This window comes from Suncus etruscus, chromosome 6 (assembly GCF_024139225.1).
Source record: "Suncus etruscus isolate mSunEtr1 chromosome 6, mSunEtr1.pri.cur, whole genome shotgun sequence".
NCBI classification, from domain to species: Eukaryota; Metazoa; Chordata; class Mammalia; order Eulipotyphla; family Soricidae; genus Suncus; species Suncus etruscus.
The window spans coordinates 133662108-133681040 of NC_064853.1; the positions used below are offsets into that span (position 1 = coordinate 133662108).

At 55.5% G+C, this 18933-nt stretch overlaps 1 protein-coding gene across 1 annotated transcript; it reads right to left on the reverse strand.

Annotated features, from left to right (window-relative positions):
• Positions 1–5722: 5722 nt before the first annotated feature.
• STC2 (stanniocalcin 2) lies at positions 5723–15942 on the reverse strand. Its single transcript, XM_049776081.1, has 4 exons — positions 15757–15942; positions 13196–13338; positions 10660–10871; positions 5723–6644 (listed from the first exon to the last, which is right to left on the reverse strand). Exons 1-4 carry the CDS (start codon positions 15905–15907, stop codon positions 6236–6238), a joined length of 915 nt encoding a protein of 304 aa, XP_049632038.1. The 5' UTR covers positions 15908–15942; the 3' UTR covers positions 5723–6235.
• Positions 15943–18933: the final 2991 nt, after the last annotated feature.

Genomic DNA, 18933 nt, shown 5'->3' on the forward strand with positions numbered 1-18933 from the left:
CCTGAGGATTCTGTTTGACTCTTGAGGGGATGGTCTCAACTCCCATTGTGGGTGCTTCCCAGGGAACATCTGGAACCAGACATTTCAGCAGCTGTCCTGGCAGCATTGTCCTATCTGGAAAGTACCTTTTTAGTCCCTCCCTTGTAGGGGAGAGGGTAGATTTGGGCTGGACCTGCTGCTGGTGCTGGGGCGCATTTTTGACTCTGCTCTGATCACTCCTGACAGGGCTCAGGGGGCCACATGGGGTGCTAGGGATGAAACTGTGTGCAAGGCAAATGCCCTCCCCACCGTACTATCTCTCTGGCTTAAATCAACTCAACTTTCTGAAAATGTTTCCTCAGCTACAGGCATCCTCCCAATGGTTGGGGGAAGGGCTGAGAGCAAGGTCCTCCGTGGGGTACATTCCCTGCAACTGAGCTTGGCATCATGGTGTGCCTTCCCTTCTTTTGAGGAGTGATGGTCTCCCAGCAGCATGTTTTCCCTTCTCCCCCCACCCCCCATATCTTTTCTTGCTCGTCCCTTCTCTTCATCCACAAAAAGTCATTTCCCATGAAACTCTGTCTCTGGTAGGGCCTGTCCCCTGCTGGGCAGCAGGGGGCTTTCAGTTTTGTTGACTTTAGAACATTCTAAAGTCTCCAGAATCGGGCCAGGCAGCTCTGGCTTCCTCGGGAACATTGCTCAAATACCAGCATATTTGGAAGCCGGCTGCCTCCTTCCTCTGCAGCCTCAGAATTCCTGAGCGGCGCAACTGCGCTTCTGAACTTGGTCGGTTTAACCCGTGTTTTCACACTTGAGGTGGAGGCTGGTGTGCAAGACCGGCCAGAGCAGGCTGGGAGAGTGGACTGACTGGCTGCCAACCTGGCGCTCTCTGATCTTAGTTGTGTTCTCAGGGTGTGAAGATGTCCCTGAGCCTCAATTTCTTCCTGTAGAAAGTGGGGTTCAGAAATAAGATCTGTAAAACCTGTTCACAGCTACTCCCAAGGAAAGTGAGCAGCACTTTTCAACCATGTTCCCGGGGAGCACAGGTTTTCCAAGCTCCATCCTCGGCACCATCTGGTCCCTCAAGCCCCGCTGGGTGTGGCTCCCCCACACCAAATTAAAAAAAAAAAAAAGCATCCTCATGCAGAGCTGAGCCATTCATTGCATGGAACCAGAGCAGGAAGAAAGGCAGTGTCTGATGCTGGGATCAGCCCGTCCAGTTGTGGCCTGCCCAGGGATCAGTGATGCAGGTTTAATGAGGCAAACATGGGCCGCTCTGGTGAAGGGGAAGATAGGAAGCTCAGAGACACAGGGACTGAGGTGGCAGACACCCCATTCTTTCGTTGCTTTGTGCTTCGGTTTCTCTTCCTGAAGAAGGGTGATGGTACAGGGCCAGGAGTGGGCAGATCATGCAGCTTACCATGCCCCATGCTACCACAAACAGGAGCCTCTGGCTGGTGTTAGCCCTAGGCACCAGGTCTTGGGGGAGATAGATAGCCTGCCCCAGCCTGCCAGTACTAGGTGTGGATCTGGTAGTCTAGGGCACTAAACTGCACTAGACCCCCTGAACACTGCTTAGGTGCCTCTCATCCCTATCCCAAAGAGGGAATAGCTAGGGTAGAAGTGGGGAATTCCCTCCCCATGCAAAGACACTAGGCTGAACTACTGTATTTTGGGGAGCTGCCCCCAACCCCATGGGACAGCACCTCCAGCTGCAAGTGTGGGGTTTGGTCTCCTCTTCACCTGAATGACTCAGGCATTGACTCCTGATGTTCTCCCTCACCTGTGCCACTCTCTCAAATATGACACCTGGCATTTCTATTGTGGCGGTTGCACATGTGGTCAGTGCTGGGAATGGAACCCCAGGGTCTCACATACACAGGCTTGTATTTGTAGCCCTTGAGCTATACTCCCTCCTTCCAAAAATATCTGGCTCTCAGCAAACTCCAAAGCTACTTACACCCCTGCCCTCCTGCCTAGACCCACTCCTTTGCTTTAAAGCTCCACGAGAGCTGGATTGAAAGGACAGTGGGAGAGCATATGCCTTGCACACCGTTTATCAGATTTGACCCCTGTCATCTCAGGGTCTCTGAGCCTGCCAGGAGTGAACTCAGAGCGCAGAGCCAGGATTGACCCCTGAGTACCTCCGGCAATGGCCTCCAAACCAAATAACTAACTAAAAGACCAATAAAGGCCCAGCACCTGAAGAGTGAACTGCCAGACACTGTCGCCTTAATCAGTAACAGACCCCAACTTGTGCCCATGGCCTGAGCTTATGCTTTCATGAGAAACAGCCTTAGTGGCCTAAATTTCAGGGGCTAGGAGAGCCAGTTTCTATGTGTGTCCACATGTCCCTCCAGTTGCAACCTGGAGTCTTTTATTTTATTTTTTGATTTTGGGTCACACCCAGCAGCGCTCAAGGGTTACTTATGGCTCTATACTCAGAAATTGCTCCTGGCAGGCTTGGGGGACCATATGGGATGCCGGGACTCGAACCACCGTCCTTCTGTATGCAAGACAAATGCCTTACTCCATGCTATCTCTCTGGCCCCTGGAGTCTTTTACCTATTTCATTCTCATTCGGCCTTTCAGACAACCAGAGTGTTTACTGAAACAAAGGAGAGGGATCCTGCTCATCTTGTTAGCATGCAAAGCTCAAAATAAACATGTCTTTATTAGGAAATCCACATCCTTCCTCAAAGGAAGGCTCAGGACTACATTTGTATGAAGCAGAGAGCCCGAGTTCAGGGGCTATTTTTAAGGATGTCTTTGCTTAGTTTTTTTTTTTTTTTTTTTAACCTCACCCCACCTTCCCTTTCCCTTCCGTTTTTTTTGTGTGGTCGCAAGGATGACTGGGGTCATACTGGGAGCAGTGTCTCAGGTTGCCATGCCCACCAGGATTTGCACAGGCCCTTTTGTTGCAGTGTTGCAGTGCTTACACACATGTTCATGGCCAGAAGTCACTTGTAGTGCCAGATATTCTAAATAGCAGTGTCCAGCATATGGCCATATGCTTGCAAGCAACCCCACCTGCCCCTGTGCTGTACCTTGGGGCCTTTTGCTGATGGTTCAGGTTGTAGTGCTACTTAGGTCTACCTTCTAGGAACTTGGAATTTTAGGCCCATACCTAGTGTTACTCGGGCTTACTCCTGGCTCTGCTTTCAAGACTCTCCGTGGTGCGCAGGTGTGCAGCTTTCACCTTATCTACACTGTCCTGCCTCTCTGGCTCTGAGCCCGGCTTTTCTTTTTTCAGGGAGTCTTTTTTTTATCTGTGCTCAAGGGTGTGTGTGATTCTCAGCCAACTGGACTGAGTGTCAAGACTCCAGGATGTGGTGGTGTTCAGGCCTTGTGTGCCAGGGACCAAAAGATACCTGCCCACTGGAGTATGCCTCCGCACCCCCAGTTATGCTTGAAAGACTCTGTGCTGGGGACTGAACTTGGGTTAGGCACATGTACTTTTTCTGGGTTTGAGCAAAGGAAGAGCCGCTGTAACTGTGACATGCCTCATACGGAACGGGAGGAAATGATGGCTGCTGAGTGTGATGGAGGAAGGAGCTGGTGCCAGGCAGAGACCCTTGAGGGATTTCCTGCCGCCTGCCTGAGTTGTTGGACATGAGCACAAGTGGGCCACCCCCATAGCAAGGAGGTGAGTGCAGAGCCAGGAGTGATCTCTGAGCACCTCAACCAAATAAGAAACTAAAAGCCCAATGAAGGCCCAGCACCTGAAGAAATGAGGCAAGGTGAACTGCCAGGCACTGCCACTCTAACTGATAACAGACCCTGATTTGTGGACATGGTCTGAGCTTCTGCTTTCATGGGAAACGGCTCCACATGGAGCCTGTGGGAGGGAAGCTTGCTCTGAAGCTGGCCTCAATGGTGTAACACTTTAGCTTTTGAGAGACTGGAGGTCCACATGCTGTTGTCTCTGCTGAACCAGGTGTTTGTGCGCTATATATAGTCCTTACTATACTGGTTTCATGGTCTAGCTGCCACCACCCCAATCCCAAGATCAGAACAAGGTTAAAATGCCTCAGCCCCTCCACACCAAGCATCTTCCAATTCCCAAATGGCTTCCTCCCATGAGAACTCTCTAAGATTGGGATGGGGGTAGGGGAATAAACCCCGGGATATGTCTCCAGTTTATGAATCTCAGTGATCTCGTGAGGGACCAAGTCAGTCTATGTATCCCAGCCTCCAGGGAGGAAATGCATGAGTCAGAAGGGGCCAACTACCTGCAGGTACCAGTGAGGTTATTTCATGGTGCAGGTCCCTGCCAAGCAGTGGCATCAGAAGTCAGAGGCCTTTCCAAACGGGAGATGGCAACACCCCTGAACCACATAGCAGGTATCAGGAGCCTGTGCCCTATTACTCTGGGAGGAAATGGTCTGCTTGGACCCTTGTCAGTCTGTCCAAGACAAGTTGGTATGAGGTGGAAGAGTGCTTACATTTGTTAATGCTGAGACAAATAGGGAGAGACCTCTCCCACACAATACCCCATGAAAAACACCTCTGACTCCTTCAAGAGTAAGCCTCCCTCCTAGCTTACAATTTCACTTCTTTCTCCCCTTTGCCATTTTTCCTTTTTTTCTGGTCTCACAAGCAGTGCTGTGGGGGCCCAGGGGTGGTCCTCAGCCTAGATGTGTGGACCACCTCGCACAGAGCTTGGGCCTGGATGAGCTGCTTGGCTGAACAGTGATGGATGGCCACAGGGTACAAGGGGGTTGAAGATGAAACTTGGAGCCTGGGGTACACTTGGCCTGAACCAGCCACTGCCATTTTCTAAACCAATTCTGAGCTTGTCTGTCATGCTCCTGCTCACCCAGACCCTAACGCTTATGAATAAATTTCTGATCTGGCTCTGGGAGGTCCTAGCAACTTGGGGAAATAAAAATGAGAGTTCAGGAGCACCTCCTCCCATGTCTGTCCATGTCTGAGCCTGTGCTTCTTTTCCCCTGGTTGTTGAGACTGGAGTGTCTTCAGGGATGGAATTTGTCCCAGGCCAGGCCCTTAGATGGATTGCAGCTTGGCTTTGTCCAATGTTTTATTTATTCTATTTTATTATATTATATTAAGTTTTGGTTTTTGGGCTCCATCCAGCAGTGCTTAGAACTTATTCTTGGCTTTGTGCTCAGAGATTATTCCTGGTGAGCTCAGAGGACCATACAGAGTACCAGGGATTGAACCCAGGTCAGTTGCATGGAAAACAAGTGTCTTACCCTTATATTATCTCTTTGACCCCTGTTTTATTCCTTTTATTTGTTTTTAGGCCACACCTGGCTGAGCTTAGTGTTTATTCATGGCTCTATGCTCAGGGGTCACTCCTGCAGTGCTTGAGGAACCATATGCTATGCTGGGGACTGAATCCAGGTTGGCCATGTGCAAGGCAAGCAAGTGCCCCACCTGCTGCACTATAACTCCTGCCCACTTAGTTCCTTCTGAGGAGGTGACTCAGCAGCAGAGCACTTGCCTTGCAGTATGAGGCCCTGGGTTCCATCTCTGATATTCTTCCATGGGCAATGCCTTCTCACCCTCACCCTGCTCTTTGAGTTGGTATTCTATCATCCAGCTGCCAATTTTCTAAAGCCATTTATTTAGAGGATAGATAGGTAGATGGAAGAACCGGATAAATAAAAAAACGGACTTGAGATTTGAAGCAGTGGTTAAAGTAGGAACACATGGGGACAGCATTTCCCCCCCCAAAAAAACAATGGCTCAGACATAATTCTCAGAAGCCCCGCCCACCCTGCCCTGCAGTGCTGGACCTCCAGGGACTCCCTGGTGAAGCTGAATTTCCCCCTGGCACCTAAGTACCCCCCTAAACCCCAAGGACTACCCCTCCCCCATGCATTCCTGGCAGGCCCTGTCCGTTGGCAGCTGCAGCTCTTGAAGCTACAAGGGCTGTGGAGGTGTCCAGCTGCGCAAGCACATGGTACTTCCTGGGCACCCTCCTCTCCTGCCCTTCTCCACGCAGACCTATCTCTGCGGACAGAAAGCAAAGTTGCAAAAGAGGACATGAGGTGTGATGGCCTCCTCTTACAAATATGGGACCTTGTGTCACTCCCCACAGCCCGGGGGAGAGCCGTGCCCCTGGGCATCCTTAGCCCTTCTGCTCACATCCACCTTCATCCAGTCTTCAGTCCCCACCCGCTCCTGGGCTTGACAGCCCCCCTCTGCGATGGCAAATGTCTTTGGAATGGCCACAGAGAAGAAAAGGGACGGAGTGGAGAACAGGTTTCCTGGTTAGGCTCACGGAGTCTCACCTCCGTATGTCTGACTCCTCCGACTGTCCACTGTCTCCCTCGATGCTGCTTCTAGAAGCTCCTTGGGCACTGGGGCCAGACATGGTTTGGCCCCGGGGGAGGGCATGGACGTGGTTCCGGCTGTTCCGCTCACCCCTGGCGCCTCGGCCAGTCTCCCTGGTGCTAGGCTCCAGGAGTTGGTATCCCACTTCCCCGGGGTGGGCCCTGGCAGGCCTGGCTCTGTCCCCCTGGGATTGGTGCTCAGGAGTGGCTGTGGGAGGTCTGTGCAGGGCGGAGGTACAGAAGCTGAGGACAGAGCAGAGGCTGCCCCAGCTCTGCTCACACTGTGTGCGGACGCTGTGGGTGATGGCCACCTTCACCTCCTCCCCGCACGTCAGGAGCAGGTTCACGAGGTCCACAAAGGGTCTGAGAGACAGGAGCAGAGAGGTTAGGGTGAATGGGCAGGGTTCCCCCACTGATCTCAACGGTAGTGGTCGCACTTGAGGCTCTGAGAGGTCATGGGTCACAGCCATGCCATGTCCAACAGAGAGTGGGCCTTGGTGGACCTGCCACAGTGGACTTGGAATGGGTTTCAGGACAGGATCTGTTTTGGGGGAAAAGCTGGACACAATTCACAGATACAGGGGAGCTGAAGGCACGTGAGGGACCTGCATGCACAGGAGGAGGTAGGTTTGGAGATGCGAAGGGGCCAACGACTTCTGTCTATAGGGAACTCTTTGGCCTACTGCTGTGGGGGCTCCTTACATACCTAGAAGCCAAAGAAAATTGGGTTCCTGGAGGGGCTTCTGATCCCAACTCACTGCCCCTTTTTTTTGGGGGGGGGGCCATACCCAGCATTTCTCAGGGTTACTCCTGGCTGTCTGCTCAGAAATAGCTCCTGGCAGGCACGGGGGACCCTATGGGACACCGGGATTCGAACCAATCACCTTTGGTCCTGGATCGGTTGCTTGCAAGGCAAACGCCGCTGTGCTATCTCTCCCAGCCCCGACTCACTGCCCTTTTACACTCAGCATAAGGAAGTCATCTCCCGCCATGTACCAAATAAACTGCTCCAAAACCCGTTTCCTAATTTAGAGCCCTTAGTGTAGGTCCCTGAAATGGGGTTGTTTGTGGAAGTTACTGCAGGGACTTCCCTGTGCCTGGAAGAGTGTGGAAGAGGCAAGAGGGGGCAGGGACATGGTCCCATTTCTCAAAGAGCTGAGGAAGGGGAGGGGCTTGCTCAGGAAGGAGTGGGAACAGCCAGGGGCCTGAGGGTGTCCCTAAGGCCAAGTGCTGGAAGAGAAGTGAACATAACCTGGGGCCTATTCTTTTGTTCCTGGAGTTCTCTGGACCTATTTACACCCCCAATGGGACTGGATGCGAAAAGTTACATGTGATTGATACTCCTTTTGTTTTGGTTTCTGGGCCACACCTCCTGATGTTCAGCACTCAGAAATTAACTTCTTCATGGTCTCAAGGACCATATGGGATGCTGGGGATGGAACCCAACTGGCTGTGTATAAGGCAAGTTTTCTACTCTCAGTACTATCCTCTCAAGAACTGAGACTGGCATTCTTTTAAAAACATTTTAAGATCAATTATTTCTATGCTTTTTCTTTTGGGATCACACCCTGTGATGCTCAGGGGTCCATGTGGTACTGGCCATGAAGCGTAGGGCCTCACACATGCAAGGCACCTGCTCTACCATTTGAGTCAATTTCCCTGCCCCAGTGCATATTCCTAAGCACACTTCTGCTTATATGGACTCAGGGCCCATATCTGTGCTCATATCTGTGCCACAGCTCTGTGGCATGGGCTGGTCAAGGGGAGAATCACAGGGCACTAGGAGATTTTGTACAGGTGGCAGCAAATCTGATTTCCTCTGGGCCACCTTTAGAGTCCTCATCTTAGCCTGTTTTCTGTCTCCTTTGTAAACTAGTATGGGTGGCCCTGCATAAGAGCAGAGGCTGGAGATGCCCTTGGGCCCATGTGGCTCTGGTGTGAGAATGGACAGCAGTAGGGACAGGCATGTTCTGGCCTAGCTCTGGAGTGAGCAGAGTGGGGAGCCTTGGTGCTAAGCTTTGTGTAAATGGGAGGCAAGGGTTTCCCTCCATCTCTGCAAATTGCCTGTCTCTCTGCCTGGGACTTCAGGGCTATGCAGGGCACCTATAGGGCTAGATCACCGACCGGGTCAGTGCAGGGCTGAGAAGGCTTCTGGTGCTGCCTTTCTTGGGGAGCAGAGGAAAGCAGGGATGTGTGCTCAACTGCACTGGAGATACAGCTGGCTTTCAGCCTTCTGGGCTGCAGGCTTAGCCTGCTGTGGTGACAGAGGCCAGCCCTCTCAACTGGGTGTCAGGGAGACCAGAGGAGTTTTAAAAATACTTGGAGCAGACCTATCTGGAGGTCTCTCTGCCTAATGGCTGATGGAGAAGAGCTGGATATGGGGAGAGGAAGGGAGCCAGGGGTGGAGGCAGGCTGATTGCAACAGGACATCTGGTGCTCAGGAGGGGCTGGGGTTGGGTGAAAGGTTAGGGTGACAGATTCTGGGGTGACTGTGATTCCTCCTCGTCAAGTGAAAAGCAAGACGTGGTTCTTACTCCTTATCTGAGACCAGTGTCATGGGAATGGGCCTTGGGTATTTGAGAACCCGTGGGGTGGCTCTATGCCCACAATCTAGAGAGTCGGATCAACTCTCCAAATATCCAGACTCATGGGACTACACCAGTGGTAGAGCTCAGGACTGACATGAGCTAGGTTCTGAGTTTGATCCCTGGAATTTTTTGTTTCCCTCTCCCCCTCACATCTCAGTCCCCTGTCCCTCAGACAGAACAATGTTGCATTGCTGGGTGTGAACACTGAACCTTTGGCCCAAATAGCCAGGCTGAATTTAGACAGCAATGATGGCTCTGTTCCCTGAAGAGCGCCCCCCACCCCCCCAGCAATCACAAACTGTATTGAGTCAGCCCAGTGAAGCAGCTTGCTCTCTGCTCACGTCTCTGTCACCTTAAGGAGAGTCACACCAAGATGCCTTGGTTTGCAAAATGCTGGGTACCCAGATAGAAGAGAGGCCAATCCCAGTGTAGGGGGGTCAGGAGATCCCAAGTATCAGATTTTTTTTTTGACCCATACCCACTGGTGCTGACTCTAGGCTGACTTACTTCTGGGCTTACTCCAGGCTCAGTACTCAGGGAACACTCCTGGCTGGGCTTGGAGGACCCTATGGGATGCAGGGGGTCAAACTTGGGTCAAGTGCCCTACTTGCTGTACTATCACTCTAGCTTCTGGGTAAAGTTTCCTTTTAAGGAATGAGATGACCTGTACCAATTACTGCATTGCTAGTCTTCACATATGTGAGTCCCTTTTCCCTCAGTGTGGCACGAAAAGTGGGGGGGGGGGGGCATTGAGTTGCTTTAAGTTTTCAGTAGTCTTCAATCAGTGCTTGATGGGCTTGAGAAACTAAACTGGACTGACTCTCTAGGGAGATGTGGGCTTCCTAGACCAGGAAAGGAGAGGAGTCTCCCAACTTCAGGCCTGTGAGGAGTCTGATCCAGGGAGACCTAGCCAGAGTAGAGTAAATGTCCAGGGCATGTCTCCTCCTGGAGTCTCTGCTTTCTCCTTCAGAATGGAGGTGGTGGGGTAGTGGCAGGGGTCATTCACATCAAGCATGGAGGAGAGGGGAGGTGAGTGCACCTGAAAGTCTCAGAACTATGGGTGAAGTGGAAGTTGTTTTACTTTCTGGTCCTATTGCTGATTTAAAAAAAAAAAAATCACTGGCCTGGGACCGGAGAGATAGCATGGAGGTAAATGCAGAAGGACGGTGGTTCGAATCCAGGCATCCCATATGGTCCCCCATGCCTGCCAGGGGCGATTTCTGAGGATAGAGCCAGGAGCAACCCCTGAGCTCTGCCGGGTGTGACCCAAAAACAAAACAAAAAAACAAAACAAAACAAAACAAAAAAAAATCACTGGCCTGTTGCTGATAATTTTTTAAAGTAAGGGTGTCATTCTCTTCATTTTGTGGCTGAAGGCCAACTGAAAAGGAAGGTTCCAGAGTACTCCTGCAGCTCTCCCGGGGAGGGGCCTTCTTCCTCAGTCCCATCCCCCTTGGGCTGGAGAGAGCCCTCGAAGTACTTTGCACACAGGAGGCCTGGGTTCTGTCCCAGGCACTGTGCAGTCCCTTGTACACCCCTCAAGGAATACTTTCAAGTATTGCTGGGAGTCTGACTCTGCCCACCCCCCACAAAAAGTGCCCACCAGAACCCAAGCAAGAAAACCAGCTCACCCTGCACGAGGCAGAAGATGATTCAGTAGTAGAGCTCATACCTGCCTTGCAAGTGGGAGGTGCTGAGAGATCCTAGCACCACAAAAATGACTAAAGGAAACAGAGCTTTCAATGAACTCCCTTCCCTGTCCCTAAACAAACCCGTCCTCCAAAACTCACTCCTGCTGCAGTAGGTCCTTGAAATGGATCATGTCGGCGAGGACATCTGTGTTAGCCCGTGCAGCTGAGCACAGGTCGTGCTTGAGATAACATTCCCGCTGCAGCTGAAGCACCAGCTCCCGGATGGCAGGGCACTTACGGCTGATGCAGCCGAAGCGGTGCCGCAGTGCATGGGCCTTGCACTTCAGGGCTTCTTTGATAAAGGACTTGCCCTGGGGACAGAAAGGGGCCGTGGAGAAGGCTTGGTCACACTTAGGCATGTCCTCAGTGTAGCTGACCCAGAGGTCTCCAGACTGACAGACTTCCTTGCAGGGAATATCATGCACCACCAGGATGTACTTCCAAAGCAGCATAGCCCCCAGCCCCCATGACAGTCAGTCCCCCGAAGGATGTTGTTTTAGTGAACTAACCATTCTGCCCCCTACCATCCTGTCCACCTGTGTTCTGGACCTCCCATGACTTGGTGGCCTAAAAATAGCCCAACATTGGTGGTGGCCATGTTGTGGTAGGGGGTCCCCAGTGAGGTTTTCTCCAAAGCTCACACCTTCTCTGTCCTTGCTGTTCCACCAGTGACATGGAGATGGACTGGGGAAAGGGCTTAAAGGACTGCACATGCCCTGCCTGACGAAACGTAGGGCTCTTTTGGCAACCCTGACCACTGCCAGGGATAGCTCCCCCACAAAACAAAGAAAGATGAAATGTGAGTTTGTCCCTTTTCTTCATCCTCTGCCCCCCCCCCCCCGTCCCCTTTAAGGAACAGCAGCATCCTTTTCCTCTGTGGAAATGAACTGGCTGCATCCAGCGGTTGGACTGCTGCCTCTCAAAGGCCCTGTTGGCACCCTGCCTGGCAGGGTCCTGGTGGAACCTCCCAGAGGGCTTCCCCACCCCCAGCTCCTCCTATGTCCAGGCCTACATGTGGACTCAGTCCTGTATTAGGCCACCCTTGATGGCTTGTTCTTTGAAGGGAGACAGCTGTTGGGGCCTGCAGCTCCCTTATCAACATCTGCCTAGGTACTATGGGAGACCTCCCCGAGGTCTCCCACACCTCAGTCCTGTGGAAACAAGCCATGGTGGAAGAGAGAGAGAGGGCCTTCCCAGAGGGATCACATTGAGCCAGCTTGTAGCTTCTGTTAGTAGTGGGGAGGCTTGCTGCCTAGGGGTGCGATCACCTCTCCTATGGCCTGGACTGGGTGCCTCAGTTCACAGGTCCACAGGATGGGTTGTTTCTCAGGGTATCTCACGCCACCCCCGATGGAGAGCAGCCAGGGTGTAGACTGTTAGGGAGCCTCCCTGTCACTCTCCTCTCCTGCCAGTATGTCCCATCCTTTTGCCATGGAGGCTCCCAGACCTTGCTGAATTGGCTACTCCCACAGGAAGTCAGGAGTGGGGTGGAGGGGACTAACCTCCCCCACAGCAGTTGGCCTCACTGTTATCTAGGACAAGAGACAGGGTGGCAGGGTATTTCCAGGGGCCTACTTGGCCAGTGAGCCCTGGGCCCTCAGTGAGGTTGCACGATGCTATCGCTTGCAACCTCCTAGGTTCCAGCCTAGCCCCAGTAAGCTGAGAGCGGGGGAGGCAGGGGGACCAGGAAGAAGGGAAGCGGGTCAGGCCCTGCCTATAATTATCATATAGAGCAGGGCTCACTCTGGGCCATGCCTATGCTGGGGAGAGTAGGGGTATAGAGAAAGGTCCCCCACTCTTGAGCCAATACAATTGCACCCTGCAACACTCTCACTGGAGATGCCAAGTTCCATGCACTGCCAGTTATATATATATATATATATATATACACTATGTACCTCTTTCTGGGAATATGTTCCTGGAATCCTAGCTCTGGCAGTGGATTCTCAAGATTTCAGCTCTGGGAACAGATTGCCAGAATTCTAGCTCTGGGAATGTATCTCCAGTGTCCTAGCTCTGGGAATAGATCCCCAGGATTCCAGCTGTGGAAATAAGATACCCAGGACCTAGCTCTGGGAAAGAGTCACTGAGGTCCCTTTCCACCTGTTGTTCTGGTCTGACCAAGCAGGTCTTTAAGGACTTTTCGGTTGCATCCAGGAGTGCTCAGTGCTTACTCCTGGCTCTGAACTCAGGAATTACTCCTGGAGGTAATGTAGGGGACCAATAGGGTATGCTGGGGATAGAACTTGGGTCGCCACATGCAAAGCAAGCAAGCATCCAAACGTCTGTACAATCACTCCAGCTCTCTATCCAAGGTCTTTCTCAGTTTTTGGGACCCTGATCTTCTCAGCCAGATTTCTCCATTAATTATTCACCTATCCCTCTATGTATACTCAGTTTCAGGAAGAGGTACAGAAAGGTGCCCCCCCCCCCACTCAAATGCTGGAGTAGAATCTCAGGGTAGGGATGGATCCCCTCCAGCCCCTCCGGTCACCTGGAAGGTCTCTTGCAAATGCTTCCACTAACCCTCCCGCCCCACCCCCGCCATACAGATAAGCAGTGGGAATCAGGGAGGGTCAGCTCTGGGATGCTTCATCTCTCTTTTAGTGCGCTTTGGGCTGGAAGCAGTTCTTACCTGGGCATCAAACTTCCCTGCATTGTGCAGAAAAGTCATGCAGATTCCATGTAAGCCCCGGATCTCACAGGAGTTGTTCTCGAAACATTCAAACACACCACAACCCACATCGCCGGCATTGACCAGACAGTGCTGGATTTCCGCTGTAAGGACACAGATAGAGAACAGGCTCTCAGTCACATTAGGCTCAGCCATGGGAGGCAGAGGCTGGTGGGAATAGCAGCTGCAAGGACTGGTGCTACGATGTGGGAGCATGTACTGCTCATGTGTGAGTCCCAGATTCCATCTCTGGCACCCTAATGGCCTGCTCCACCATTGGGAGTGGGCACTGAATTAGGAGTAGTATCCAGCCTTCCTTCCAGCAACATTGGGCTTGGCCCCCGAAAAGGAAGTCAGGGTGGGAGCCATTACATTTTTTGTTGTTGTTGTTGTTTTGGGTTTTGGGGCCACATCCGGCGTTGCTCAGGGGTTACTCCTGGCTTTCTGCTCAGAAATAGCTCCTGGCAGGCACGGGGGACCCTATGGGACACCGGGATTCGAACCAGCCACCTTTGGTCCTGGATTGGCTGCTTGCAAGGCAAATGCCGCTGTGCTATCTCTCCGGGCCCAGAGCCATTACATTTTTAGTAAAATCGCTGGGGCTGGAGTGATAGTACTGTAAGTAGAGCATTTGCCTTATACTGCAAGTCCTACTGCAAGTTGGCATTTGATCTTTGGTGTTTCTTATGGCTTCCCAAGCACTGCCAGGAGTGATCCCTGAGCTCAGAGCCAATTGTTAAGTAAGCCCTGAGCACTGCCGGGTGTGGCTCAAAAAAATAAAAGCAAACAAAAACTTTTTAGTAAGGCCTAAAAGAAAGTTTAAGAGAAATAAAGGGAATCTATTACAGGATTCACAAAAGGAAAGAAGCTACCATTAATCGCTGTAGGTCGTCACTCTCTAACCAGCACACTGGCCTTCTATGAAAATACCCGAGCCTAGTAGTGGATGTGAGTAGACCCATTTTCCATCTTAAAGATATCGTGGGGCACTGAATGCAGAAGAGGCTGCTGTATCTTTTGCTCAAGGAACAGATAGAACGTGGTGGGCTTTCTGGCCCCTCCACGCCTCAGCCACCAACATGCCCCTCAGACCAGCCGGGGTCTGGAGGAGGCTGTTGTTGAAAGCGAGCCATTTCCTTCCTGACCCTAAGTGAGAGCCTCCAGAAAAGCAGTTTCAATTCAGCTTTATGATTCAACACCTAAAAATCAAAACAAAATTCCTATTAAGGCAGCGCCTCCGATCCCTCTGCAATAAAAATACCCCGGGTGGGTCGGTTGCCGGGGAGTCATGCCTCCAGCCGTGTCGAGAAAGGCGGAGCGCCAGTGGAGGGCCACTTCATTCCGGAGTCCCTCGACCCACGCACCCGCGCGCACCCGCCCGCCGCCGTCGCCACCGCCCAGGGTGGCACTACTTTGTCTTTCTGCAGGGAGAGGGGGTGGGGAGGGACGAGCCTCCAGGCCCTCCTCCACCCGGTCCGCAACCCCCTGATTCAAGCCAGCCACTGGGTTACATCAGAAATGGGTTTGGGCAAAGCTCGGCCTGGAACTCGGTCATCCACGGTCGGACGCAGTCTGGAGTGGAGCGGCGGGGAGAGCTGGGGCCGGAGACGCGTGTCTGAGGCTGCCACCATTCAGCTCCGGGGAAAAGTGCAGCGAGGGAGCGAGGCAAGGACGAGCGAGTTGGCGGGGGGTGAGCAGGGTGCCGGCCGCGGCGCGTGAAGGTGTGGGGAGGCGCCACGCGCGGCCCCGCACGCACGCACGCAGTCCGGGCAGGAGCGCGCGTGCCCGGCCGCCGGCGACTCGGCCGGCGACTCGTCCCCCTTCTTGGGGGCGCCCCCAAAGGGCGCTCTCCGCACGCACTCGGCCCCGGGTGGAGGGGCGCACAGCCCAGCGAGCGCAGGAGCTGCGGAAGGTCTTCTTGCCCAGGAGCCGGGAAGGGCCAGCCCGGTGCCCGCCCGGCTCGGCCGCTGGGCGCTGAGCGGCGACGCGCGCTGGGCGCTGTGGCCCCATTCCTGGCCGGCTGACCCCCCCCCCGAAGGTACGCTCTGCACCCCCGGCGGGGCCCCTCCACCCCGACCCCGCAGGCAGCCCCGTGCTCAAGGGGAAAGTTTTCCGGGCACTTGGTCTCGCTCCGAAGTTCTGGCTTGTCGCAGCTTTTGGGGCTGGGGGGGCGGCGCTCTCGGCCCCAGACCGGCCGTCCGGGAATAGGAGTTTCGCGGGCGCGGGTCCGAGGAGGAGGAGGGGGGGGGGCCTCCCCGGCTCCCGCGGGCTGTTGGGGGTCCCGGCACCGGAGAGCGAGCCCCCGGCCGATTCTGGCGCAGCCCAATTTGCCCCGCCGCGCCCGAAGGACGGCAACAAGTCACGCCCGGCCCTGTCGCCGGCCCCGGCAGGTGCGGACTTCCCGGGCTCGTCCCACGCCACCCGGAGTCCGCCGCCGCGGGGGCGCCGAGCCCAGGCCGAGCCCCGGGGCGCACGCACTGCGTAGGCGCGCGCCGTCCCGGGCCGGGCGCGGCCCCACTCACCTGCGTTCTGCAGGGACAGGCGGCCTTTCTGCGGGCCCCCCCGGTCCTGGGGGCCCTCGGGCGGGCCGGTGGCGTCGGTGCCCCGCGCCGAGTCCAGGGCGGCCAGCACCAGCGCCAGGGTCGCCCACCGGCACAGCCGCTCGGCACCCATGGCTGCGGGCGGACCTGCCTGCGGAGACCGGGCTCTTTGTGCTCCCTCTCCGCCCACGCGGCCTCGGCGTCGCCCTCGCTCCTCCCGCGGCCGCGCTCGCCCGCTCGCCCGCTCCGAGCGCTCGAGGTTACCCGGCGCCCGCCCGCAGCTCCCCGGAGACCATGTGATCGGCCGTTCGGGCGCCGCCGAGTGCCGGGCAGCGGCAGGGCCGGGGCCTCAAATATCCCCGCGAGCTCCGGTGTCACTCGCATGAAGGCGGCGAGCAGGTGTTGTCCCGCGGCCGGACCAATGGGGACCCCGGCCCGAGGGCGACGCGCCGGGGGCGGGGCCTGCGAGCCGCGACGGGCGCCCGCAAAGTTGCCGCCGACTCGGCTGCGAGCGCGGCTGCGGGTGCGACCGGGTCACGGCCGAACGCACTGGGGAAGGGGACGCGGAAAGCCAGAAAGCCCCATCCCGGCTCGGGCTGCGAGCCGACGAGGGCGAGAGGGCGTTCGCTCGGGGGCAGCGTCCCCGCCTCCTCCCACCCCAACCCCGGCCCCGGCCCCGGGTTCGTCGCACACCCGCACCGGGCTGGGAAGTTGGTCTCTCCGCCGTCGGCATCCCGCGGGACTCCCAGCCAGGAGCCTGGACAGATTGCAGGAGCGTCCTGGGCACGGCGATGCCGGAGACGAACTGAACACATGGGAATTCCTGGCGTTAAGGGGGGGTGGGAGAGGAGGAAGAAGAAGGGAGAGGGAGGAGGAAGACGAAGAATAAAGAAGGAGGAGAAGGAGGAAGAAGGAAGGAGGAAGAAGGGAGGAAGAAAAGGAAGAGGAAAATAAGGAGGAAGAAGACAAGGAGGAGGAAGAAGACAAGGAGGAAGAGGAAGAAGATAGAAGCTGAAGCGATAGATAGATTTGGCCTTGGTCTACCCCCCCCCACACACACCCCTTTCTTTTTGCCCCTCTCCCGGGGGTGGTTCTCGCCTCCACTCCCAGCCCCACGCCCCGCGGTGCCTTCCTAGCCCTTCTTCCAGCGCAGGCCGGATCCGGGCAAGGCTGCAGGGCTGCAGGGCTGCCGGGCTGGATCCAGGTGACAGCCGGCTTGCACCACTCCAGGAGAACGGCGGGGCGGCCCTGACAGCCTCGCGTCCTCCCACGGAGCCCCGCGTGCCCGGGAGGCTGGAGCGCCAAGGCCGCTTTCTGCGGCCCTCGCCGCATCCATTTGCCCCCAGCGCCCCTCGCCGGGTTCAGCCCTTTCCCCCTCCCCGCAAAATGGCTAGAAACGGTTACAAAGAAGGAAGGACCCCCCCGCCCAAGTGAACCCCACCTCCATGAAGTCACCCCGGGGAAAGTCTCTCCACGCTCCCTCCCCGCCACCCGGCCACCCCGCCGCGGCTCCCTCCCGGGTCAGCTCCGGGGAACCAGGAGAAAGTTGGGCGCCGCTCGGCGCGCCTCTCCTCCCGCCGGGTGCGTACGTGTGCTCGCTCACGTCTCCCAGGCGGGCGGGCGCCGGGCCGGGCCGCGGAACAGCTCCGGGCATCGCCAGGCGGGGACGCGGCGCCCCTCGCACGCACCTCACGTGGGCAGCGCCTCGGCCCCCGCCCCGCAGGACAGGTAAGCGCGGGCACCGCCGCGCCCTGTGCCCCGCCCCGCTCCCCGCTGCCCTGGGCGGGCGCCTGGCAAGGCCGTCTGGGGCCCCCTGGGTGGGTGGGCGCCCAAGTGCGGGGTCCGGTTTCTGGCTGCCCGCCGCCTTTGGGGCCTGCTGGCATCCCAGCCACCCCCCTGGACTCCCCACTTAAATGATATCTGCTTGGTGAGGTCCGACGACCAGCATCCCCCCAAGATCGGAGGATGGAGAGCAGGCCGGGAGCCACTCTGGAGTCGCTGCTTCTACCCCAGCCCGCTTGTCTTTCAGTGCAACCCTCCTCCCAATGGCCACTTGGAGGGTCCAAGTCTGTAGTCTGTAGTCCGGGCAAAACGTGTAGCCGGTAGCCTGACCTTCGGTGGGGTCTGAGTATCTTCCAATCCGGGGTCACACATTTTGTTGGACAGCAGGTTAGGTGAGCTTGCGGAGTCGGGTGGGGTGGGTTAGCTTTAAAAGAAACATCAGCCCACCCTCAGTCTGAGCAGGATCTGGACTCTCTTCTCCCCAGGAGTTCCCCAACTTCTTTCTTGACTTTGTGTCTTTCCCAGAGGTGAGAAAAGCCCCCTGGACACCGGGGTGTTGGAGATGAGCATGGGAGGGTGTGTGCGTCTGGGCAGGGCCCAACTCAGAGAATTGAGCATGGGCAGGGAACACAACTAGGCTGAATCAGTGATGTTCAGAGCTGTTCACACACTGGGGTCACCTGAACAAACTTTAAAACTGGGAAGCCTGGTCTCCTCCCTTCTGATGTCACTGTTACAGCTGCTGCCTGGGCCTCTTCTGCTGGGTGGTTAGAATTGGAAAAGCTGGCCAGGTGAGGCTACTCAGAAGGAAAGGTGAACCTGAGCCCACCACAGGCCAAAATGGTGTTTTGTTTGTTTTTGTGAGGGACCTCACAAGAGGGATGGATCCTATAGTCTGTGATTTCCCCTGAAATTGGGGCGAGCCAAGATCTGACCCAGGACAACCCCTCAGAGAGGATGGGGCCACCCTGCCTAGGGGCTTCTGTAGGGAAGCTGGAGGACCTATTCCTCCTTAAATCCAGCCTCTAGTCTAGGAGATTTAGACGCAAAGACGTCCCGAGTAGGGAGTAGGCTCTGATGAGCTCCCTGGATAAGGAAGAGAAGCAGGTCCTTTCCCAGGAAGGCCAATAGGGGGTTTTGCATAGAGGGTGTTTAGTAGTAGTGGGTTGTTCAGGTTGGCTGTTGTTGCAGGTGGTCTTGTAGCTTTACTTTCTACCCCATTCCCATTTTATCTGTGCATACTAATGGCGATTAAAGGAAAGACTTGCACTCAGGGTCTCAGTGCACAGGACTTTGTGAAGGATCCCATGGCGAGAATTATTTGGGCTCTGGAGGTCAGTTTGCAGCTTGAGAGGCCACCTCGTCATGGTGTGAGTG